At 44.8% G+C, this 26,932-nt stretch overlaps 1 protein-coding gene across 3 annotated transcripts in view; it reads left to right on the top strand.

The window, feature by feature from the left end:
- col5a1 (procollagen, type V, alpha 1) overlaps positions 1–26,932 on the top strand; it is a 182,140-nt gene that overhangs the window by 40,578 nt on the left and 114,630 nt on the right. For 2 of the 3 annotated variants that reach the window (XM_052037401.1, XM_052037400.1), the window contains exons 3-4: positions 11,303–11,516; positions 11,857–12,019. In XM_052037401.1, coding sequence (XP_051893361.1) covers positions 11,303–11,516; positions 11,857–12,019 — 377 coding nt within the window. Of the gene's footprint in view, positions 1–9,757; positions 9,858–11,302; positions 11,517–11,856; positions 12,020–26,932 lie in introns of all 3 variants that reach the window. The other variant, XM_052037402.1, reaches the window with a different exon arrangement.

Here is a 26,932-nt window from a genome sequence, read left to right as displayed (position 1 = left end):
AATTCTGTTCTCATTCATTTTCATTATAGAAAATTTTTGTGGATCAAACCACTTCCATAGCCCCTAAGAAATAAAATCTGAATTAATCCAAATCTTTTCCACTGCCTTATTAAATTGAAATCCAATAAACAAAACCCTTCCCCATTCTCCATATCATGTAACACCCAATGGCTCAGACAGCTTCCCGTTCATATCTGTTAAATGTATGCCTCTGTATCTAAGTTGTGCTTTATCTGCCCCTGGAGTATTTGGAACAGTGGTGAGGGAAATGTATTCTGTATCTAACCTGCTCCATTTCTGCCCTGGGAATATTTGACGGAATACTGTGGAAAGTTTAAAGCAGGGTTATTTTTATCTCAAGATTCATTGTTAAATTATTTTCACAAAATCTTTCTCTTGACAGAAAATGAAGCATTAGGAAAAATCTTGGATGACTTAATGTGACAAAACGTTAAACAGAGCAGGGAATCTCAAGCTACCCTCTCTCTCTTAGCAACAGCACATTCAGTGTGTCAGAGATCATGTTGCTAACCTCTGCCTTTGTAGGGCAACACTTGATACCTGGAATGAAGACATGAGCTGGAGAGAGGGAGAGGAAACTTCACATTGATAGGAGGGACAATTCACATAAGATATTCTGCACAAATGTTTTAATGTGGCTGGTGGCTGATGGATTTTGTGAGAGAGATTTCTCTGCGTCCATGCTATCTCTCTTCCCTCCACTCTCACCTTCTTCACCATCCCTTTTGCTTAGTGAGGTAGTTCTAGGTTGAAGTTAACTGTTGTGTGAGAGTGAGCAAGTTGCCCATGAGCATTCTGTAACCCCCCAGGATAGGGTTCAGAAGGAGACTGAGTGGGAAGGAGGGAAAGATGGATGGAGAGACTGTGTGGCTGTGATATATTTGGACTATCAGAAGACATTTGAAAAGGTTCCACATAAAAGTCAGTTTATCAAACAAGAAGTACATTTGCTTGGAACTGGTTACGAGGTAGGAGTATTGGGTATGTGGTCAGATTAATGGTATGCAATCTGTAGTATCCCTTGGCATCTGCATTGGAACCTCAGCTTTGAATTATACTCATTAATGACAAAGATAAAAGAAAAGAGAGCTGCATACCCATGTTTGTGGGCATGAGGCAATGAGAGAGACAAAAGACATGGAGAGAGGGAGCTGGAAATAGGGGTTAGTTCCTCTTATTGTTGGGAGCCTCACTTTGGATATACCAGATGAAGGAACATAAATAGAACATCCTTTTAAAGTAGACATTGATATTTTTCCCCAAATATTTATCCCTGAGTCATTATTTTAAGTTTGTAAACTGATTGGTTCATGTGGGATTTTGTGTAAAGCTTGTGAATAAGCAAACAGTCCCATCACTTTGAGTAATGGCTTCTTGGAAAACCAGGCCTCATCTGAGAACCTCCACTTGTGGACAGAGTTGAACTGAGGCCAACACATGGCTGTAAAACTTGTGTGATTCTTCTCACACCACATGAAGGCCCACATTGGCATATCAAACACACTCAATGGGGAAAGGAGCAGCACCTGTCGCTCATTCACCCTCACGTACAGAATCACAAATGTACTTACCCACATATCGAACCTTCAGAATGCCAAAGATTCTGTCGGTCTTCTCTGCCAAGGTCCAGACTGAATCGAATGAGAAATAAAGGGGAGAGGTCCTCAGAAATTTCACCACCCCTTCACTTGCATGGATGTTAGCCATTTTAAAATAAAATTCTTTGCTCTCTATTTCAATTACGCTCTTTATTTTATTTAACTTTACCTTGTGCCTAATTCATGCTGCATCTGTCTTTGGAGTGTTTAATAGGGCAGGATAGAGAAAACTTCATTCTGTGCTGTATCTGTTCTGGGATAGTGTGGGCAGAGCTTTTCTTCACGTTTAATCCACACGGTACCTGCTCATAGTGCAGAGGGGATTTTAACTTGTGGTGAACCCGTGCTGTACCTGCCCTGAGAGTATTTGATAGGACATTGTAGATGGAACCTGGTGTCCTTGAACACAAGTCACAGAGGGACATCATGAACTTAGAAGGGTCTCACAAAATCTATTGGGACACAGGGACCTGGGTAAGTTAATATGCAGATTCAGCAAGAATTGGGAAGGCAATGGTATCTCACCAGCACCTCTACTTCCTCAGGAGGCTAAAGAAATATGACATGTCCCCCTTCACACTCACCAATTTTTATCGATGCACCATAGAAAGCATCCTATCTGGATGCATCACGGCTTGGTATGGCAACTGCTCTGCCTGGGACCACAAGAAACTGCAGAGTTGTGGACACAGCTCAGCACATCACAGAAACCAGCCTCCCATCCATGGACTCTGACTACACTTCCTGCTGCCTTGGTAAAGCAGCCAGCATAGTCAAAGATCCCACCCACCCCAGATATTCTCTCTTCTCCCCTCTCCCATTTAAGCAGAAGATACAAAAGCCTGATGGCATGTACCACCAGGCTCAAGGACAGCTTTTATCCCGCTGTTATAATAGTTCCCTAGTACGATAAGATGGACTCTTGACCTCACAATCTACCTCATTATGACCTTGCACCTTATTGTCTACCTGCACTGTACTTTCTCGGTAGCTGTGACACTTTATTCTGCATTCTGTATTTTACCTTGTACTACCTCAATACACTGTGTAATGAATTGATCTGTATGAATGGTATACAAGACAAGTTTTTCACTGTACCTCGGTACAAGTGACAATAGTGGAACACAGAACATAGAACGGTACAGCACAGGAACAGGCCATTCGGTCCACAATGTTGTGCCAATCCAATTTCATTAGTAATAAAATGCCCAAATAAACTAATCCCTTCTGCCTGCACAATGTCCATAACCCTCCATTCCCTGCACATTCATGTGCCTATCTAAGAGCCTCTTGAGCACCCCTATTGTATTTGCCACCACCACCACCCCAGGCAACGCATTCCAGGCACCCACCACTATCTGTGTAAAAAAAACTTGCTCCTCACATCTCCTTTGAACTTGCCCCCTATCACCTTAAATACATGCCCTCTGGTATTAGACATTTCAACCCTGGGGAAAAGATACCGGCTGTCTACTCTGTCTATGCTGCTCATAATCTTATAAACCTCTGTCAGATCTCCGCCACTCCACAGAGGACAACCCAAGTTTGTCCAACCTCTCCTTATAGCACATGCCCTCTAATCCAGGCAGCATCTTGGTAAACCTCTTCTGCACCCTCTCCAAAGCCTCCACATCCATCCTATAATGGGGCAACCAGAACTGAATGCAATACTCCAGATGTGGCCTAACTAAAGTTTTATAAAGCTGCAGCATAACTTCCTAACTCTTGAACTCAATGCCTTGACTAATGAAGGCAAGCATTCCATATGCCTTCTTTACCACCCTATCAACCTGTGTAGCCACTTTCAGGAAGCTATGAACTTGGACCCCAAGATTCCTCTGCTCATCAACACTGTTAAGGGTCTTGCCATTAACAGTGTACTGTCTCTTTACATTTGATCTCCCAAGATGCAACACTTCACATTTGGCCGGGTTAAGCTCCATCTGCCATTTTGCCGCCCATATCTACAACTGATCTATATCCTGCTGTATCCTTTGCCAGTCCTCTATACTATCCATAACACCACCAATCTTCGTATCATCTGCAAACTTACTAACCCACTCATGTACATTTTCATCCAGGTCATTCATATAGATCACAAACAGCAGAGGTCCCAGTATGGATCCACTAGTCACAGACCTCCAGCTAGAATAAGTCCCATCAACCACTACCTTCTGTCTTCTACAGGCAAGCTAGTTCTGAATCCAAACAGCCAATTCATGATGGATACCATGCATCTTATCTTCTGGGTGAGCCTCCCATGAGGGACCTCATCAAACGCCTTAATAAAATCCATGTAGACAACATCCACAGCTCTACCTTCATCAATCACCCTCGTCACCTCATCAAAAAAACTCAATCAAGTTAGTAAGGCATGACTTGCCCTGTAGAAAGCCATGCTGACCGTCCCTAACTAGGCTATTGTTTTCCAAACGCTCATAAATCCTATCCCTAAGAATCCTTTCTAGTAACTTCCCTACCACTGACATGAGACTCACTGGTCTATAGTTTCCAGGATTATCCCTGTTTCCCTTCTTGAATAATGGAATAACATTAGCTACTCGCCAGTCTTCCGGAACCTCACCTGTGGCTAGAGAGGACATGAAGATCTTGGTCACGGCCCCAGCAATCTCATCTCTTGCCTCTCTCAATAACCTGGGGTATATCCCATCAGGCCCTGGGGACTTATACACCTTAATGTTCTTTAAAAAACCCAACACTACCTCCTTTATCTCAAAAGGCCCTGGCATATTAGCACGCTCCACACTGATCTCCCTATCCTCCACGTCCTTCTCCTTGGTAAATACTGATGCAAAGTACTCATTAAGGACCTCACCCACATCATCCGCTTCCAAGCACGTGTTCCCTTCTTTATCTTTGAGTGGTCCTACCGTCTCCCTAGTTATCCTCTTGCTCTTGATGTATGTATAGAATGCCTTGGGATTCTCTTAAATCCTACTTGCCAAGGACTTTTCATGGCCCCTCCTGACTTTCCTAATTCCCTTTTTGAGTTCCTTTCTGGCTTCCTTATAATCCTCAAGTGCTCTGTTTGATCCTAGCTTCCTGAGCTTTACATAATTTTCCTTTTTCTTCTTGACTAAATTTACCATCTCTCTAAACATCCAAGGTTCTCTTAACTTGCCATCCTTGTCGTCCCTTCTTACTGGAACATACTTGTCCTGTACTCTGTGCAGTTGGTCTTTAAACACCCTCCACATGCCAGATGTGGACTAGCCCAAAAACAGCTGTTCCCAATTAATTCTCCCTAGTTCCTGCCTAATGCTCTCGCAATTTGCCCTGCTCCAATTTAATACTCTCTTATCTATATCTTATCTTAAAACTTAAGGAGTTGTGATCACTGTTCCCTAACTGTTCTCCCACTCAGAGGTCGGTCACCTGGCCAGGCTTGTTACCCAGCACCAGGTCCAGTACGGCCCTTCCTCTTGTAGGAGTATATACAAATTGATTTAAGAAACCCTCCTGGATGCACCTAACAAATTCTGCCCCATCTAAACCTCTTGCACTAAGGAGGTCCCAGTTTTGATTAGGGAAGTTAAAGTCTCCCATGACAACAACCTTTTTAGTTTTACACACTAAAGTGGTGTAATAAACCAATTCCAATTCCATGTTGATTTATACTTGCAAGAGGATTTGAGTACAAGAGATGCTTGCTTCAATTATACAGAGCTCTTGTGAGAACACATCTGGAATATTGTGTATAGGTCTTGTCTCCCTTTATAAAGAAGGGTATACTTGTGATAGAGGGAATGCAGCAAAAGTTCACCAGATTGATTCCAGGGATACCACAAACCTGTCATAACAGGAGATTAAACAGACTAGGAGTATACTCTGGTGTATTAAGAAGAATGAGAGGTGACATTATTGAACCGTACAAAATTCTGAAAGGGCTTAACAAAGTAGATGCAATGTTAATCTTTTCTGACTGGGGTGTCAAGAACCAGGGGTCACAGTCTCAATATCATGGGTCAGCCATTCAGGACTGAGATGAGAAGAAACTTATTTACATAGAGGGTAGCAAATCTTTGGAATTCTCAACCCAAGAGAGCTGGGGAGGCTATGTTGCTGATTACATTCAAGACAGAGACTGATAGATTTTTAGAAATAAAGAGAATCTAGGGATATGAGGTTAGTGGAAGAAAGTGTCGCTGAGCTAAAAGATCAGCCACAGTCTTATTGAATGGCTGAGTAGATATGAAGGCTTAATGGCCTACTCCTGTATTTTTCTTTTTCTTTCTCATTTTCTTATGTTCTGTAACTAACCTGTGTGAATACGACCTGTGTTTAATGGGATAGTGTAGGGGAAGCTTTACCCTGCATCTAAACTGTGTTCTCCCTGTCCTGGGAGTGTTTGATGGGAGAGTGTAAAGGGAGCTTTTCTCTTTGTCTAACCCATGCTACCCCTGTCCTGGGAGTGTTTGATGGGATGGAGCTTTATTGTGTGTATAATCCATGCTATTCCTGTGCTAAGACTGTTTTATAGAGTAATGTAAAGAGGCTTTGCTCTGTGTCTCACCTGCGCTGTTGCTGCTCAGGGTGTGATGGGACAATGTAGAGTGAACTTTACTCTGTATCTAACCTTGCTGAACATGTTCTGAGAGTGTTGGAACGTTACAGAAAGGAAAATATTCTTTTCCTGAGCCCTTCCTAGAACATAAAATTCAGATGAGATTCAATTTTACAAAAAATAAACAGTGAATAGCGGATGGAATTCTCAGTCAAACGGATTGGTTTTAATGTCAGTCAGGGATACCTTATGGGACCATCAAACTTGTTATTTCTTCTGTTTGGTTACATTCCTCACAGGATTTTATTTTTCTTGGATGTATTGCACTGTGCAGCATTGTTGAAGTAAAGTCGGCCAGCATTGACGGGTGTAGGGGGGAGGGGGTTTAGATTGAGCCTGTCTAGCCCGATCTATGGGATTTAATGGAGAAGCAGAGAAAACACAGGAGCAAGCTGGAGCATGTAGCCCATGCATTCTTCTCCAGTCAGTGTCTCCATGCTGTTCTTCCCAGACCAGTCACCCGGAACTGATCTCTTCCTGCAGAGTGGCTGCTAACGTTGGCGGGATGCAGTCCTGATTATACCACATGATCTTCTCCCCTCCGCCTCCATCCCCACTGACCACCCTACCACCCTGGCCTCTGGCTGCCCCATCTCTCCATTGTCACAGTGATCTTTTATCAGGCGGAGATGGGAAGCAAACTCGCTGCTACCTAATTGGAAGATTCTTGGCCAAAAAAAACCTTTCTCAATCCCAATATTTTAGAAGTAATGATCAAAAACTGCTGAAAGAAAATGATTTCTGTTGAATGTCCATATGATTTCTCTCCTCCTTATACTAGGAGGTGACCTTTCAATTCTTGAAGACCCCAGGGGAATCTTAAGGAATTGGCAACCTCCATCCCAGGCCTCCTGTGTTGGATCATTGGAAGACCTATCGGATTGGTCTCTGTCCCCTGCTCTGTCCCTTAAACCCTGCACGTTTTCCTGTTCATGAGCCGTGTTCTTTCACAGAGGGCATTCCAGATCACAACAAGTCACTGCCACTGCGTCTTTTGTCTTAGGAGGTCGTGCTGTGAGTGAAGTCGCAGCTACATGGAAGGAGGATCTCCTGGATTTGTTACCAAAGAAAGCCATTTGGCCCAATAAGTTCACACTGCTTCCTTATTGAGCAATCTATTCAATCTCACTTCCACACCCATTCTGCTAAGGCCTGCAATTTATATTCACTCAAAGTCTTCCCCTTTTGATTGATTTTGTCTGCATCAACCCATAAAGGAAGCAAGTTCCAGATCATCGCCAGTCCCTGTGTAAAATATCTTTCCTCACGTACCCACCTTTTGTCCTTCATGTTAAGCTATGTCCCTGGTTGTTGAAACATCCACTGTGGCTGCAGCCTCCGTCTGTCTGCCCTGTCCAAACCTGTCATGACCTTGTATACCTCTCAGTGACTTTCAGTGTGTTGATGGGATGATGGTGTTGTGTCTGGACTCACCATGAGCGCCACACGAGTAGTTTCACAGATACTGTTGCCCATGGAAGCGTTGGGAATGAGCAGGGCACAACTTACAGTAGGGGTTCCAGTGCCAGCATGGCTTAGTGGGTAGCACTTCTGCAATGAGTCCATTGGTCACAGGATTGTCCCATTTCAGAAATGGGGTGTTGCACTGTCAGAGGGGCAGTACCGAGGGAGTGCTGCACCGTCAGAGGGGCAGTACCGAGGGAGTGCTGCACCGTCGGAGGGGCAGTACCGAAGGAGTGCTGCACCGTCGGAGGGGCAGTACCGAGGGAGTGCTGCACCGTCGGAGGGGCAGTACCGAGGGAGTGCTGCAGCGTCGGAGGGGCAGTACCGAGGGAGTGCTGCAGCGTCGGAGGGGCAGTACCGAGGGAGTGCTGCAGCGTCGGAGGGGCAGTACCGAGGGAGTGCTGCAGCTTCGGAGGGGCAGTACCGAGGGAGTGCTGCACTGTCAGGGGGGCAGTACTGAGGGAGTGCTGCACTGTCAGAGGGGTCAAGGGTTGTAGGACTAATTGGATAACCCTTTCAGAGAGCTGGCACAGACACAGCAGGCTGAATGGCCTCCCTTACATGCAGTAAGATTTAGTGAACTGCATTCAGAACACTGGCAGAGAGACCAGGGTAACAATGGCGAGAGGTAATTCGGACCACCAATCCCAGCCATGCCATACGTCTCCCTCACCTCGTTGGGAAATCATCAGAGCCTAGTCCACGTCAGCAGAGGATCCAGCTAAAGAACAGCAGCGGGACTTGGCTCTGAGCCTTGAGCGATGAACGGAGTGAGCGATGAGCAGTTACACTGAACTAAGCATGTCAACGGCAGCAGCCAGCAGATAATGAGCAACAGGCAACATTCCAGAAAGTTCATGAAATAATTAATAAAGAAAGTGTCTCTCAGGTTGGGTAATGAGCAAGAGGCCTGAAGGCTTGTGGACAGGAAGTGACTAATCTTCTGCTAGGGTTGCTGCTTTTTATGGGGCGGTTGCCATGGTGACTGGCCTAGTCGCCTCTGAGAGTCCTGAAATGCAAGCTAAAGGGGAATCAGAAACCTGCCTTTAATTTGCTGCTGATCTACAACTAGGTGAAAGTTGGACTATTGGGAACCAGCTATTCACAGCCAGAGGATGCAGAGGCTCGAGGATCTAAAGTGAGGGGGACTTGCCAAGTATTTTAACTCCAAATCATCCTCACACTCCCCTTTAAATTCTGCCTAGCTACCACAGCGCTATCAATTTATGCCACAGTTATGAATCTTGTCACAAGTTTTGAACAATCCCTGACACCTCCTGAGGCATGACAGCGACTTGCATTTGTCCCTTCAATACTGCTCCTCTCACGTTGCATCGCACCCTCAGTACTGCCCCTCTGACAGTGCAGCACTCCCTCAGTACTGTCCCTCTGACGGTGCATCACTCCCTCAGTACTGCCTCTCTGACAGTGCAGCACTCCCTCAGTACTGCCCCTCTGACAGTGCAGCACTCCCTCAGCACTGCCTCTGTACTGACTTCAGTGTGTTATTGTGGCATTGATGTGTTCCATGTTGATCCTATGGTCAGGGTACTGGGAAGTAGGCCTTAAGATTCACAAGTGGTACCTGTCCCTAAAGGCAGTGAAAATCAAAGTGGACATGTCCAGCTGTGAGTTACAAGAGGCCAGACATGAATCAGGAACAGGGGGCGTTTGATTTGTCAGCCCTGTCTGACAAGGGCTGGTCTGGGAGATATCTGCTGAGTTCTTTGTCAGGGATGGGCATGTTCCCAACTCATGACTGAGACTAAACAGGAGCTTTCGGTGGAATGTAAAATGTGCATACTTTCCAGCAACAGAAAGGTCTGTCCAACTCCCTCTGCTGCACTTTGGCTACATATAGCTGCAAATCTGTCTCGACACCCCTCTATCAGAGCCACACCCCACCCTACCAAGTCAGATGACCAACCCACTATCAGTGGTACAGACAGCAGCTGTTGAATGTAAACCTGTCCCCTCAGTTTCCAGCACATCACTCCCTGCTACGGCTGTTATATGTAGCCTGCAGTGTGTCTTGCTTCAAGGCATGTTGCAGTTTGTCAACAGAGGTCAACGTAATTTTGTTTTACAGAGGAAACCTTCACCTTACCTGGATACCGAGGAGAGCCCAGGACTGAACCAGGGAGGCAATCCAGCCTGTGGCTGAGCTTGGGTCTGAGGGGCCAGAGCTGGTGAGAGAGAAGTCTTTGGTGATGGAGGTCTCCTGAACCTCTGTGCCTTTGAGGGAGAAAGAGGAAAAAGTGCCACTCCTTAAAGGTGAAGGAGGGCCCTGAGGTGTGGGGCCTTCAGCTGGAGAGGAGCTAACCCCTGGCATGGGTTCCCAGGCTGACTCCATCATCACCACCTCAGGAGACTCTGGGTGGGGGCCCACCATCTGATGTAGCTTCTGTCCAATGACCACCCCCTCTCCCCCAGAGGAGAGTGAGAGCATGGTGGGGAGCCTGCAGACCTTCCAAGTGCCAAGTTTCCCTTGGCTGCTGGTTTGGGCACCGTGGGTGAGGAGGAGTGCATGGCCGACAAAGGTCAGGACCTTCAACTTCAGCCCACTACCACCCTCAAACTGCTTGAACCAGTGCAGAGCACTGCAAGGGGTACTGCCAGGAGGTCTGTGGGCAGGGCAGAGCTGGGAGGATCATCCTTTCGGTGTGCTGACTGAGTGGTGCTTTGGCGTTGGAGGAGGGAGACTGGGTACAGGTGTGAGCTGGTTGATGGAAGAGTGACAAACAATCTGCTGTTGTAACTGAGGGAGTCAAGCAGCATCTGTGGGAGAACAGGAATTGTTGACGTTTTGGGTTGAAACCCTGCCTCGGGACTGGAGGAGTGAGCTGCACAGTACTAGTGCTCGTAGACCTAGTCTCCACTGCAGATATCAAAAGGGCTTGATAGCCTTGGGCCATGCTGACCAGCTGATCTCTGCTTGGTCCATGATTCTTCATGGAACTGGGTCCTGAAGCCCTCCTTGGGAGCCGACCATTCCCAAACTTTTGTGTGGAGGTGAGGGTGGGTACCTCTTTGTTGGTCTGTTCATGGGTCTGGCCAAATGTCCGTTCACATATCCAGGAAGTGGGCTGTCCGTGGGGTCCGGCCAATTGATCTCCTGACCCTCTTCCAAGGTTGTCAGTGCTCAAGTCTCCCTGGTGAGAGAGCACACGTTCTCCCCTGGTTTACTTAAGGCCTCCTACAACCAGTGACCTGATGTGCATCTTGGACACAGAGGACAATGTTTTAATGTATTATTTTGTGGTTTTAATAAAATTAAATAAAAAGTCTTAGGTGCAGAGTAAAACTTTCATTACACTGCCCTGTGAAATATTCCTAGGGCAGTGATAAGAGTGAAGTAAATAGGCTAGGTCCAAGGGCAGCAGTGTTGCCTGAGTATACCAGAAAACAAGAAGTGTAAATCTCTTTCCATACCGTCCCATTAAACTTCCCATCAATCTGTCCCGGCGAGATACAGTGCAGCTTGGATAACTGACAATGGGGAAGCTTCTTTGAATACTCCTCTCTGTAACTTTGATCTTGGTATAACACACACTGGGGGTGGGCTTGTTTGTGAGAGACATCAGCTGGTGTTCAATTTTAGCAACTCATGCTCCTCCCCCTTTCTCTAAACCAGACACACCGTTCCCCGAGGATTTCTCCATCTTGATGACGGTGCGAGCCCAGAAAGGGAGAAGTGCCTTCCTGCTGTCCATCTACAATGAGCAGGGAATCCAGCAGCTGGGCGTGGAAATCGCCCGCAGCCCCGTGTTCCTCTATGAAGACCAGACAGGGAAGCCGAGTCCTGAGGAGTATCCCATCTTCAACGGAGTCAACCTGTCCGATGGGAAGTAGGTATCCCCTTACTTCCTGCTCCCCAGTTGTATGTTACCCACTCAGTGATGGGGATATCTGGATGGAGGATGGAAAACAATCCAGGGGGAAAATCTGATCTCCCTCCTTGTATTGAAGGCCTGTCTGTACTCTGTGCTCAGTCAGGGTGACAGATGTTAACCAAGCCCCCACCTCAGAAGGTGTTGCTGGGTAACGGAGGTGAAGTAATGCTTCCACTACAAGCCCCCGGTCTGCTAACTTGGGGCCAGAGTCCTGGTGCGAGCATCTCCCTGGGCCCGGGATACGTTTCTCAGGGTGCTTCACTCCTGACTGTGGATTGTCTGTGTGTCCTGGCAGGTGGCATCGAGTCGCAATCAGTGTTCACAAGAAAACCGCCACTATGATTGTGGACTGCAAGAAGAAGTTCACCAAGACATTAAACAGGAGCAAGCGGCCGGAGATTGACACAAATGGCATCGTGGTGTTCGGCACGAGGATACTGGATGAAGATGTCTTTGAGGTAAGGCCATACAGTCTCTTTACTCCAAAAAAACATGGATCTATTTGCTGAAGCTCCCAGCCCCACAAACAGAGCCATGGAAGTTGCTGCATCTTTCAGAGTGAGGAGCATGACCAGATGATTTTAATGCAGTGTCTTTACAAAGCACCTTTCAGAAGGGTCAAGGCAGATTTATTGATGTGATACCAGGGATGCCAGTTGCATGGAGTGACTACAGAGACTACAGTTGTTTTCCTAAGAGCAAAGACAGTTAAGGGAAGTATTGGTAGAGGTGTTTAAAGTTCCAGCAGCAGGAGGGATGGTAACCAGAGGATGGTTAAGGAAGCAGTGGGGAGGTGAAGAAACAGTTTCATCACACACTGAGTTGTTCTGGGCCACAGCACGTAGCATGAGAGGCAGTGGGAGTATATTCATCAGTAACTTGCAAAAGGGACTTGGATAAATACTTGAAAAGGGTAAAGAAAATTGCTGTGGTTTCTGGGATTAATTAAAGAGTAATTTTCAGGAGCCTGGATGGATGTGAAGGATGGAGAGACCTCCTCTCCATTGGTGATGTATTCCATGATTTAATATGCTGGTACCATTGGAGATTCCAGTCCAGGAATCATGGCTGTGCTTACACTGATAAAAGTATTAAACATTTCTCCACATTGAAGTACTTTGGGGTGTATTGACTGTTCAAGACTTCAGTATCCATTTGGGCAACATGTGGGGTAAAGGATTTAAAGGCCCAGTCAGTATCTGGGCCCTATCCATCTGACTGCTCAGATTAACGATTGGTCTCAATCAGGGAAGGAGGGGAACAGAAAAGTGATGCCATACCACTTGACCTCATTGGGAAGGGTACCAGGTTTGACTCACATTCTGCCAGCAACCCAGCACTTCATACACTGGCAAGTTGGATAAAGCAAGTAAGACAATCAAGGTCAATCTCTTTATCCAGAGTTTCACCACACATTGAGGAGTGAATCTATAAATGCATTTAAGATTTGTACTAAAGGGGTAAAGGAATAGAAGATACTGCTGATATACTGGAAGGAGATCAGTGTGGGTCATCAATGGTCTGAGTACCTGCTTCTGTGCTGTAAGGTGGTGTAAGATCTCATTTATTTACCTTCTTCCTCTTTTTTTTCCATTCCCAGGATTTTGGCATTACTGGTGTGGCTGGTGTTTTATTGCCCTTTTCTTGAGAAAGTGTTGAGGGTGAAGGGTGGGAGAAGTGTTGGAGGGTCATCTTTTTGACTCTCTGCATTGGATCAGGACCCAGCAGTGGAGAAGGACTGGTAGTCCGTTGCTGAGCTGAGCTGCTGTGTGCAACAGAGTAAGAGGGAGACAGACGTGAAAAGCTGAAGGGTAGAGTTAGTGCCAGAACTTGGTTCAGTGATCTGATCCCATGTCATTAATGGGACTTTGATGTTCTAGTGAAGGATAAATGAGACCCATCCCTGCAGTAACCTGTACGTGGTGCTCAGATGTTGGAGTTGTGCTTTAATTATCGCAGAATAAAGTTACCCTTCAAACTGGAGTGTTTCTGAAAGACTTGGAAAGAAGCTGAGATCCAGACGTTAGCCAATGGCTGGCTGTCTCACATAGTTTAACAAGTCAGTTGGTGTCAGCTTCACACTGCACAGAGGTTAGTAGAGCTGGAACCTAGAACTCACTTTGGGTTTGATACAGGGTGACAAAGGAATGAAGTCATTGTGCTTCTGTAGAATCTCTGCACCACCCCCACCCCTCTCAGCAGGTTTAAAACACTTTGCAGACAATGACATTGTTTTGATGAGTGGTCCTTATTGTAATGTAGGAAATTCCGCAGCTGATTTGTGCACAGCAAGCTCACACAAAAGGTGTTGTAATAATTGACTGGGGTGTCAGCTTTAGTGATAGTGGTTGATAAATATTGCTGAGAAGGTCGGAGCAAACTGTTTTGCTCTTCAAATAGCGTGAACTTCCCTGTCTACCTGAGAGGGCACAAAAAATCCCACTTTTACTTATGATCTAAGCATGGCTCCTGCAACAACTTTCCCTCAGTACTGCCCCTCAAACAGTGCAGTACTCCCTCAGTACTGCCCCTCTGACAGTGCAGTACTCCCTCAGTACTGCCCCTCTGACAGTGCAGTACTCCCTCAGTACTGCCCCTCTGACAGTGCAGCACTCCCTCAGTACTGCCCCTCTGACAGTTCAGTGCTCTGACTTCGATAGGGGAGCGGGGGAAAGGGGAGGGACAGAGGTCAGAGAGGGTGAAGTGCAGAGAGAAAAAGGGAAGAAAGATAAAATGGGGCAGAGAGGGTGAAAGACAACAATGCAGAGAGAGACAGGGCAGAAAGAGAGAGCATTCAGTACAAATAGAGAGGGGTATATAAATGTACACACACACACACACACACACACACACACACACACAGAGCAGGATGGGGCAATGGGGCAGAGAGAGACACAGACATAGTGCAGGATAGGGAGCAAGAGTGAATGTGAGACAGAGTGATTGTCCTGCTGTCTGTAGGTGTGACTGAGTGAGTGAGAGAAAAGTAGGGCAGAGAGCAGGGTGGGCGCGCACACGCGCGCGCGCGCACACACACACACACACAGAGGGATAGGAAGAGAAATAAAAAGCAGATCAGAGAGAAGGAGAGAAACTGAGGGACTGAAGAGGAGCGGGTGACACACAGAAAGAGAAAAGAGAGAGAAGCGGAGGGAAAGAGGCATAGAGAGGGGGGAGAGACAGATGGGGTGCAGGCTAGTGAGAGAGAAATAGAGAGAGAGAGAGAGAAAGTCACTCTCAGGAGAATTTGGGGTAATACTCTAATGTGCAATCCAGCCAGCTGGCTGACAGGACCATTGGATAACATGCAATTAATTATATATAGCTGTATATATTTGTATAACTTTTAACTTTCAGAGAGTGCATTTTCTCTGTGCACAGCTTTCCCTAATCATGGAGTGTTAAAATATGAAAAATAGCAGCAGAATTCTTTTCAAAAGTCCTGCTGTTAGCTGTTATTGCATTGTTGTGGTATTAAATGATTTGGAGAATATATTTATGGTTCTTCTGAGAGTACTAGCCCTCTCAATAAGAATCTAATTACTGAGAGTTCTAACCTCTCTCAATGGGATTCTAATGCTCTACTGAGTGCTAACTCTTCCCCACCAGGGTTTAGTTCTGTGCTCCTCCAACTCATTTGGTTGTGAAGGGAAATTCTCTCTGCCCTGCCATTGCCTTGAATCTGCAGCTGGGGGAATTATGCCGGTCTTTGTTCTTTTTCCGTTTCTTTTCCCCCAAAGTTGCTAATTTGATCATCACCAGACTCTGTGCAGTTATCACCTGATGAGAAGCAGCTTTGTGGCTTGATGCCAGGGAGGCTGGACCAACTACCCGAGCTGCTTGCTGAGCTCTCAGGAGAAAAAATCCAAGTTGATCTTTGCAAATGTGCAGAATTTCTGCTGAAAACTGTGGAGATGGAGGTGGAGGTTTTCAGATGCAGTGTGGGGCTTGTCTGCTTGTGGGTTTGACCATAAATGTATTGGGTACCTTGGACTGACACACTTCGCCCTTACGTCAAGTATTTCGCTTCCATTTGTATATGTGCAGGACCAGTTAGAACAGACCACAGTGAGATCTCACAGCTTCGAGGCTGTGCTGATTCGGGCAGTGCGGTGGTGCAGCTAGTAGAGCTGCTACCTCTCAGCTCTGGCGACTTGACCTCTGGTGCTGTCTATGTGGAGTTTGCATGATCTCCCTGTGACTGCGTGGATTTCCTCTGGGAGCTCCAGTTTCCTCCCTTATCCCAAAGGCGTGTGGGTTAATGGTTTAATTGGCCATTTGGTGTGTAGGCGAATGGGAGAATGTAGGGGTTGTTGTTGAGGATGTGGGCAGAATTAAGTAGGACTAGTGTAACTGGGTGCTTGATGGTTGGCTCTTGTTTCCTTGTATGACTCTATGCCATCATGGTGGTTATAATAATTGACTAGAAAACAGAGGTGGTGTAATTCAAAATCGGCCACAGTGGGTTGCTGGTTCAATAAATTCAGAACAGAGCATTATAGGTGCCAGGTTTTGGTACAGTCCACAAAAGATAACCAACCAATTTTGTCTGCATGTAACTCCAATCCCACATTATGTGGTTGACTCCAAATGGGACAGCCAGGAATGGGCAATAAATGCTGTCCTTCCATCTGGCCTGCATGCCAAGAAAAAGTGTTTCAAAAGGCTGTACTTGGCTCGATTGTCTGGAGCTGATTATTGCTTCTGCAGTTCAGCTTGAAATAGAAATGAAGAGCTTGCATTTCTGCTGTTCCTCTCTCCATACTTCAAAACATCACAGAGTTTTTATAACCAGTCAAGTATTTTTGGAAGTGTAGCCACTGTTGTAAAGTATGAGAATATAGTAGAATATTAGACAGTGTTAAACAGCAGTGAGATGGTCTGTCTTTTAGTGATGTTGGTTATGGAATAAATGTAGACCAGAGTGCCAGGGACACCTCCTTTATTCTTTTAGTAATACCATGGGATCTTTTCCTTTCTTTTTCAATCTTTTTATTAGTTTTCAAATTAATACAGGTTAATATATCAATGTTTATACATGTAATACAAAGAGATCAGGAGAACAATCATGACATGGATAATCATAAAGAACAATAGAGACAGGATCTTTTCCATCCATCCATCCATGGGACCTGAATAACACTCAATTTGGCATCAAATCCAAAAAAGACAGTGCAGCACTCCTTCAGTACTGCATTGAAGTGCCAGCCTGGATTGTGTGCTTAAGTCTCAGGAGTCTCAGAAATTGTCATTTTCACATTGCTTTTTGTGGGAGATTACTATGCTTAGCATTCCTACAGTAGAGCATCAAATGCACTTCTTTCTCTCATGAGAAGAAGTGTGAACTGTTTCTGGAGGTATAAGGAGTGTGGCCCATGAAACTCTTCTTCCCCATCACTGGTTACTCTGAAGTGGCATTACAGATGTCCTATGCCTGAAGTGCCTGGGCCTGACCAGAAAGACTTTCCTGGACTTGGCCTGTTTGAATATTTTCAGCAGACTACTCTGACTGTGCATTGTTCCCCTTTTTCCAACAGATAGGATCACCTATCTGAAGTGTCAGCCTAAATTACATCCACAAGGCTCTGGAGAGGGGCTTGAATCCAAGACCTGTGAGTCAGATGTGAGAGCGTTACCCACTGAGCCAAGTCAACAACAAAAAAAGATTTTGGCTTGGAAGTGAGTGGAGATCCCAAAGCTGATGACGAGGCTGTGACCATCTCTAAGAGGATTTGAACATCACTGGTTGTAAGGTCAGGGGGTGCAGTGTAGAAATTCCTGCAAAGTACATTTAGTGACAGCTTGATTCTTGGAATGAGTATGTCAATGGGCTTTTTTGCACTGTGCTGCAAGGGGAGGAGCTTGTTAGTAATGCAGAGACTGAATTAAGCTATCTTAAGAGCTCTTGAATGAGTCTTGACTGACACCAAGGATGCCATTCATTCTCTCTTTGATTCAGGGCTGGTCATGACATGATTAGTGATTGAATCCCACAGCAGTGAAATGCACTCAGCTAGTATCTGATCTATTAATAATTTACACATGCAATTTATTCTAATCCTTTAATAGCATATAATCAAATGCAGTTAATTTGTAAACATTGCAAAATATGAATGTTGACAAAATTTTTGTATTCTGAATGCAATGTCAAAGATCTAGGTAGAAGCTGTTGGATTAGCTGTATTTCAGCTCACCAGAGATCCAGCTGGAATCTGTGAATACAATTTTCTTTGCTGTCATGTTCTACTGATTTCACATTATCCCTTTTGGTTTGCAAACTTTCACTGGGGTACAGATTCCACAGATACTGACACTAGACCATAGAGCTGACAGTCATAGGACTAATGTATTTATTAGATATTATATAAAATATGTTATATAATATCTAATAAACAGAGCAAATTTGTGGCTCAGTTAATAACTGAATAGATTTCACATGTAACCAAATTAATGGCAAGGTGTGCAACATTAGACTCTCCTATTCAAATTAACTCTTCCTCATAGGTGTTGTCCTTCTAGACTTCCAAAACTATGTGAGAAAAGAAAGCCTTCTGTATAGTATTTTCTTTGCAAATTCCTAAGCATTTCATAATCTTTTAGTGGATGATTTTTGAATGTTGATCACTGCTGTTATGTAGACTGAAGTACACAGCAAGACCTCTGTAAGTAGTATTGAGAAGGCATTGCTAGTGGGAGTTGAGAGAGGATTCCCTGTTGACCAAAGCCATTGGAGGAATTTGCAGCTCCTTTATGAAAAGTGCCATCAGATTGGTCCACATCTACAGGAGCAATGAATGTGCGCTGGGTTAAGTTGGTGATGCATTCTAGGCTGAGCCATTTAGAATGTGATTTGGATTGAACTAATGAGATTGAGTCATTAGTAAAATGTTCTAGATTGAATTAAATGGAATCCATGATGTGAACATTTCTCACAATCCCAGAAGGTGGTGTAATCTGAACTAGTTCTTTATATATTTAATGTGTTTCGAGGGGCGCCAGGGCAATGATGCTGGAAGTTCGGCAGGAAATGTTTGGATTGTAGCATAACCTGAACCCTGAGTTCAATGAAACAATCACTTTTACCAGCTCAGTTATGACTGGTGATACAGAACAGTGATACCTGCTGCATCACAATTGGTGTTCAGGCCTGGCCAGACTTTGTGCAAACTCTTGGAATTCTTTTCAAAAACCTCAATCCATTCAGTTCTTCCCATTGAGTTCTTCCCTTCATTGTACCTGAGGTTGCCTCCCATTGTATTTTGTGGGTTGCTTTCAAGTTCTGTGCAATCATTGTGTACTTGCCCTCCCACATCATTAAGACCCTGGTTCGATGGGCTGAGTTGATTAACAACAATGGTGGGGCTGCTTGCTGTGGCTTTTGGAGCTAACGTATTGTGGCATGGTTTTCTCATCCCCTTTTAGATATGGAAAAGGTTAGAAGTGGCATTTTGACAGGCAAAGCTTTGGTTCACTTGATCAACACACTGAGATATTCAGTGATATTGTTGGGCTGTTTGTAGCTATTGTTTGATGAAAGCAAATTGTCAAAACCCGAGGCTCCCGCCTTGACTCCTGAAACACAAAATAAAAGCTCTTAGTGTTTTTCCGATCAGCTCTCCAATTTAGCAAATTTTGGTTAGTAAGTAATTCAAAGATGCTGAAGATCCGCTGTTGGATTCTTGATGATTTGGGAGGTTTGAGGTAAGGGGTTAATCACTGCCTTAGTTGACAGTTTGCATGAAGAAATTTGGCAGCGTGCATTAGCAGCTTCAAACTTGCTGTATGAAAAACAATATCTATCAAAGCAGCATCTGGAACAGCCCAAATAGAGTTACAACAAAACATCATTCTGTAACAGAGAGTTTGTAATTCTGCAAACTCATTCTTTTCTCTTGTTTCCCCCTTTCAAGTCCATGTATTTACTGGCAATGGAATATATTTTGTGAATTCATAAAATGTTGGAAATCTGAAATGAAAACAGAAATGCTGGAATCAGTGAGCAGGTCAGGCAACATCTGGAAAGGGAAACAGAGTTAACATTTCAGGTATGAGACCCTTCAAATGAATTTATAAAACTTGCAAACTCTATTCAACATAAAATAAAAAAATTGCCCAAATAATTTGATACAATTAAAGTGAATGATATGATTTCCTGATCTTTCCTGTAAATTCAGCCTAAATAGGTGCAGGCTCCTCTTTGTTTTAACACCGGAGTTTTCCCAACTTTAAACATCGTTAATTTAAGCGACAGAACCCTGTGTGTATCATATAATGCAGTAAACGGAATGGGTCCAGTAATTCTAGTAATTTGTATTCTTAGCAACTGAACATCTTACAGGACAGGCAAGAACCTGTTAATTGATTGAATTACACCAATGCCACTCTTCAAGCTGTAACACAATGCTGTTTTGTCGCTGAGAAATGTTCAATAACTCTTTAGTGCTGACATCAATGAACAAGATCAAAAATCCTTTTGATCTACAGTTTAGTCAGTATCTTCCACTCCAAATATGGCTCCAATTGTTGCCGTAACGGCAGCAGAAAATCTTCCAAGGATTCGCTTATTTCTGCAAATAAATCTAAAATAAAAAGAAAAAAAAATGTGGGAAATGTTCAGCAGGTTAGGCAGTGTCTATAACAAGAGAAGCAGAGTTAATGTTTCAGTTCGACCTGAAACATTCACTCTTTCTCTTATCACAGATCCTGCCTGACTTGCTGAGTGTTTCCAGCAATTTCTGCGCCCCCTAGCATGTTTGCATTACAAAAACAAGATTTTAAATTGAGCCTTAAAGTATCTAAATTAACTGATGCAGTTTCTTTAATGGACCAAAATAAATGGGGCAAACCAGGGCTGCCTTAACTGAGCGGGACTTCATTGATGCACTCTATTTAACTAATCTTTCTCAAATTCTGTTATTTAACTCACCTTAGTCACTCCCTTGTAATCAATAATGAATTCAGAAATAGCTGTCATTAACATCACAGTCCCATGCTGTGGACCAAACACTATTGACATCACTTCTTTAACTGGCAGACTCTGGTGTCCAGTCAGTGATCATTTAAAAATCAGATCAGACTCTTGTCTGTACACTTGGCTTTATGAAACTCAATTGTCCCATTGAGTTCAGCACCTGAGACACAGGAACTCGGTGTCTAAAGTGTTTAACATGTAATAAGTTAGGGAGGAATTGTTTCTGAATACCCAGCAGACTACAAGTTGTTTCCATCTTTCTTTCACCATGCCTGTGTGGATGGAAATCTACTGCATGTAACTCAAGAAAAATTAGTTAATTTTTAATTAAAACAACATTTGCAAAACTTGCAAAGTCTAGATGTGAACTGCAGCACAGACTACTGAAAAGGGGCAATCAACAGTGGTGATTGGCCGTTATCCACAACACATGGACCTTGACAGCCACTGTACACTGAAAACAGCAGAAATAATGGAGCCTTCATTGGTTTTGCCTCAAAACAGTTCTTAATTTTTTTAATGTTTCTTCCTTCGCCTCTTTGTGCCCTGGTTTTAAAACCCAGGATTGCATTGGCCCTCCTAGTTTACAAGCTCCAGAGATATAGGTTTGTATAATCTCAACAATACTAGCAATGTCTCAGACGTTAGTTGTGTCTCAGCCTTCACTCAGGTTTGGTGTGCCAAGGATCGGCTTGTAAAATCTCTCTTTGTTCCTTGATTCCTTTGATATATTTTTATCATTGTAGTTTATTATAGCCTCGATGTACTGTGAGACACTTGATGTTCATTTCTCTTCCCCATGTCGAGTTGCCTTTTTCCCCCAGTGCTTGAACACAATTCTGGTTCATTCCAAAACATCTGAGAGGTTTTACAAGGTCATTAATTTTTTTTTCTCCCAGTTCTTTCTTGTACGTGTGGTGGTGAATGGTTGTTTGTAAGACTGAAAGGCTGTGTCCTAAAACCAGGGAATGGTATTAGGACCACCGCTCTTTTTGATATTCTCTGTGACTGAGATTGGGTATCTTTATGCCACAATGCTATATTAATGGTGACCAGATGGCCAAAAGTAATGCTGGTGCACTAAAGGTGATGGTGAATCTCATCATTTAGGTCTCCCTTGCTGAGAGATGGCTCGTAATGTATAGGAAGTGGTTCATGTTATCCAAGTCTTGGTGCTGACTTTTAGTGCTGCGGGACAATGTGGTGCAGTGGAGGCAGTGTGGTGTGGAGGACCTTGAACTTGTGAATGCTGAGCGTAAGGTCCATCTCATGTGCTTAGAGAATGTTGACAATGACTTAGAGCTCGGCCTCTGAACGCATGCATACGCAGTTGCTACCTGCACACTGCAGCTTGATTACTGAGGCTGGGGCGATTGTGGCAGATGTGGAATATCTCACATGGGGAATGGACACTGGCCAGCCAGAGATCATGCAGCCATGAGCAACTGATGTGTTTCTGTCATTTGTGTGGAAGCAGTCGTCAAATGGACAAAACCTGGAGGGAGAGTGGGGAGGGATGTTGAATGCACTGCCTGATGGGCAATATAAGCACATTCACTGATAAGAGGAGATGTCGGCTCTGAAGAAAGCTCAGGAGTGACTGCAATTAGACAGCTCTTTCAAATAGCTGGCACAGACATTATGGGCTGAAGGGTCTCTGTCTCCATAATATTCCTATCTAGCTACTAAGGTGCTTCTTGCTTTATGGAAGTAGAAAGGATTGAGAAAATTGTGTTTCACACGTGTGTCAGGCAGTGTCCTAGGTCTCAATGTGAGACACAGTTAGCACCCATGCTGTACCATCATATCCTGTAAGGATGGACTCTCCTTATGTCCTGGCTATGCCACAGTGAGAAGGGAAAACTCCTATTACACATAGACTGGAGGATCAGCAGAGGATCCTGTGCTGAAGATTCTGGTTTTATTGAACATTTAGGTTTCTGGGACACACTGGAGCCTTGGCCTTTGTACAGCCAGACAGAGCATGCCAACTACAACACTCACATCTTGCATTAATTTACCCAGGATTCTCATATTGCTTCCCCAGCAGGAGAAATGATGCTCTCTCAGGGATGTTCAACAGTTACAGAGCAATGTATTGGATAAAGCTCTTAGTAAAACTTGCTTCATAATGGATAGGTTGTGCCACCAGAGTGACAAGGACCTAACACCTTACCTCCAATATCCCCTCTCCCCTATCCAACGCTCTGGGGATCTGACTGACCTCCTGACCCCAGCCCTATCATCAGTCTAATTGCCCCAATCCCTGACTATGACTGGCAATTCTGTTTCCCCAGCGGAACCAAGATCTGCCTGTAAAGGGGATTTCCCATAAAACCTGCAGAACCTGGGACCATGTGCTGAACAGTTTGTGGTGTTCAACAAACCCAGTTTTCAGGTAGAAGCATAAACAAACCTGTTTATTTTGGTGTAATATTAAACTTTGCCTTCCAATCAGGCTCATTAACCTGAGGACATTCAAAACTCCTGCGCTTGCGCTCTATCTTACATTGGTTCCTACAACCAGCATCACTTAAACTGAGGACCCAGCCTTTGCTGTTTTTTGGGATCTTCCTGTGCTCAAATTGACTCATGTGTACTCTACATTATGATAGTGATCACATTTCACAAATACTTTATTTCCATGAAGCCCTTTATGACGTTCTGAGCTATGTACGTCTTCTGTGTTGCCCAGTATTCAATTTGACAGGATGCCTCAGTCTATGGAGACAAGTGACTGCAGATGCTGGAATCTGGAGCAAAAAACAAGGGTCTGGAGGAACTCAGCAGGTCAGGCAGCATCTCTGAGGCAAAGGGATAGCTGACATTTCAAGTCAAGACCCTGCACCGTACTCTGCTATTTGAAACTCTGCCTTTCTCACTCTTGTACTTTGTGTGTGTGTCTCTCTCTCTCACTCTCACTCTCACTCTCACTCTCACTCTCACTCTCACTCTCACTCTCTCTCACTGTCACATCTCCTTTTTTCTAAGCTGATGTGAAAAGAATCTGCCAGGTCTCTGGAGAACATTATGAACTCCAGGAAAAAAGGCATTAGGGCCACTGAAGAGGAAGAAGTGAGTATTTCTGTCTACTTAACCTTTGTACAACCCTTGGGATGTCCCAAAATGCTTCTTTAACTGTTAATAACGGCTTTATTTGTTGGGATTGTTGGGCTGGGTCCTCAGTTTAAGTGATGTTGGTTGTAGGAACCAAAGTAAGATAGAGCGCAAGGGCAGGAGTTTTGAATGTCCTTGGGTTGATGAGCCTGATTGGAAGGCAAAGTTTAATGCTGTAAGATTCCACCAACTAAGATATCTAATAAATGAATGAACTAATGATTTTGGGGATGTTAAAATGATGCAGTGCTTCCTTAGTATAAGCCTGCTGACTGCACAGTGCTTGCTTGGCACCACCCACCCAACAGTGCAATAGCAATAATCCCCAACAGTGTAGAGTTCTGACAGTACAGCACTCCCTGCCAGTGCACTGCAGCCTCACTACAGCCCTCAGGGAGTGCTGCACTGTCAGAGGTGCAGTACTGAGGGAGTGCTGCACCATCAGAGGGGCAGTACTGACGGAGTGCTGCACTGTCAGAGGGGCAGTGCTGAGGGAGTGCTGCACTGTCAGAGGGGCAGTGCTGAGGGAGTGCTGCACTGTTAGAGGGGCAGTACTGAGGGAGTGCTGCACCATCAGAGGGACAGTACCGAGGGAGTGCTGCACTGTCAGAGGGGCAGTACTGAGGGACTGCTGCACTGGATCAGGATAAATTACATGAAGTCTCTGAAATGGGCATTGAACACAGGAGAGAGCCCTGCTGACTGAGCCAATCTAGCACGGGGTGAAGTATAAATTAGCAACGAGATGTAAGAATAATTTGAAAGGAAAACAGCATCAGTTTAGGAATGGGAAGAAAGTTTGGGTTTCCCTGGTGCATAAGTCAGCAGGAGGATAATGGAAATGTAGGAGGTGGAGGCAGCTGTCACGTTGGTCAGGGTTGGATTGATGCTGGAGAAATGATCTGCAGTGACCATGTTTCTGTAATGCCAGCTTACCAACAGCTATATTTTCCTCCTAATCACAAGGCAGTGCAGAGAGTCAAGTTCCCACAAAGTTATCTCATTGTCTCCCTGAGGGTTGCATTCCTGACCAGGCTCATGTCTTGGGAGTAAGGAGTTGGCTGAAGCTGTGTTCTAAGGCTTGAACTACATTTAATCAGGGTGAGTGCAAATATATTTCATGAGAACTCGGATACAAGGATTCCATGTCCATCTTTTATCTTATTTGCTTTTGGAATATGGCAAGCTTTTAATGTGCATCTCTGGCTATCTTTGGGAAGATGGTGGTGAGCCACTGTAGTCCCTGTGGATTGGTGGTGCCTCAGTCTTAATAGGTAGAGAGGTCTCGAGCATAGCTACCCAACCTCATCCTGATGGAACCCAACCGTAGATGTCAGGTCAGGCCTGGGCATTCACGCCCTGCTGGCCTGCCTGAGTACTTCCAGGGCACTTTGCTGAGTGTCAGTGTGTGGCTACTGTTTTATCCCGACACTCGACCAGGGAGTGAACAACGGACGTGACCCAATGCGTGGGGTGGAGTAGGGGATTGACCTTCATTTTGACAGTCTCAGCAGCTGAGTGTGATACTCCCCAAAAGGGTGTACAGGGAACTGACCCATGATTGGGAAGTACTTGCCAGGCATCAGCTTCAAGTTTGCCTCAGTACCTCAATCATGTAGTGAAGTCCACATGTGGAGAATGGTGAGGGACTTTACCTGGGCTTGCATTCCCTTCCCCGGGAGTGGAAATCAAGTCTGATTCACTGTCAGTGCCCAACCAGTGAGACACTAAATGCCCCCGATGGGGGTGTCACTGTTAGGTTTGGCTTGGCTGCATTGGGGGTTAGGTTGTAAACCACCAGGGAGACCCAGTGGGGATGATGGAATGGCAAGTGAATGTCCTGGTTGGGAATGTGTCTGAGCTGTTGGTGCGCATGGAACCAGTGATGTCCCCACTCATGGCTGTACTGTTGTGCAAAGTTTGGGAGTTACTGCTGAAGAGGCGTGGGTGAGTTGCTGCAGTGTACCCTGTGGTAGATATACACTGGAGATCCAGTGTGCTGCTGATCGAGGGAAGAAGTGGTTTAGTGTTGGCAGACACAGTGATGACCAAGCGGCTTCCTTCAGCCTCAAGAGTGCTGAGCTTCTTGCAGGCTACTGGTTTCCAATAACCTCCAGATCTGTGCATTGTAGGTGGTGAAAAGGCTTTGAAGGGTCAAGTCCTCACTGAGTGCCCGGCCTCTGCCCCAACTTCCAGAGTAATATCTGACTTTGGGTGGAGTGGGGCTGAATAAGCAAGTGGCGTCAGTCTACCTCACCTCCTTGAAAACTCATAACTTCCCATTCAGTTCGATGCTTGCCGATCTCCATTGGTTCCCTGATAAACAACACTTCAATTTTAAAGCTCTTGTTCCTGTTTTGAAATATCCTCCCTGACCTCAACCCTCATTCTCTGTAACATCCCCACTCTGCACTCCTGTTAATTACCTGTAGCCTCCCTGTTCATTGCCCTCTTCAAACCCACCTCTTCAGCCAAGCTAAAGTGTGTATCACAATTACTCCAGTATCACAACTGCAAAGTCCTTTGGAGCGTGTTGTTACATTAAAGATGTAAATGCAAGCTGTTGTTGGTTTTGTGAAGCGTTTCAGAGGGTGAATGCAGAGAACCTGGCGTCTCTGGTGGAGAAACCTAGAACGAGGGGCGTGACCTTAAAAGTAGAGTGTCTGTTCGGGAACAATGTCAGGAAGCACTTCTTCACACAAAGTATGGTGGAAAATGGGAACTCTCCTAAATGTTGCTGAAATGGAGTCAATTGATTCAGACCTATGATTAATAGTTTATTTCCAGCTGGAGGCATTGAAGGTTTTGGACTTAAACTGGGTGGATGGAGTTTCAAAAAACAAGGAAAGGATCTATTTTAAACCGTTGAGAATATTCTTTTTGTTAATAAGAAAGGTGATTCGATTCCTCATTGGTACAATTGAGGTTGTCTCTTTGGAATGTACTGACCTCTTGGGCAGGTACTATCATCTAGAACTTTACATGGGGCACTTGGATTTACAATTCCTTTGTCTGCAAACCACATCCTCAAGTGTTGGCAGCATCTGCCTTTCACAGGAACTTCGAAGCTGCTTGACAAAGTCATTGTTTTTGGTGGGAAGTTTGTAACCGCCTGCAAACTGCAACCTCCTTGTCAATGCAATGGTAGCTTTTTGAATCCTCCAGTTCCCTGAGAAAACATTCTAAATTCTTGGGCAGATAAACCAAAGAAAGGAAGTACAAACATTTAAACAGCGCCTTTCAGTGGCTGGGGAAATCTTTTCATAGCCAGTGAAGTACTTTT

Source organism: Pristis pectinata, chromosome 23 (assembly GCF_009764475.1).
Source record: "Pristis pectinata isolate sPriPec2 chromosome 23, sPriPec2.1.pri, whole genome shotgun sequence".
Taxonomy (NCBI): domain Eukaryota; kingdom Metazoa; phylum Chordata; class Chondrichthyes; order Rhinopristiformes; family Pristidae; genus Pristis; species Pristis pectinata.
This window is presented reverse-complemented; position numbering and strand designations above follow the sequence as displayed.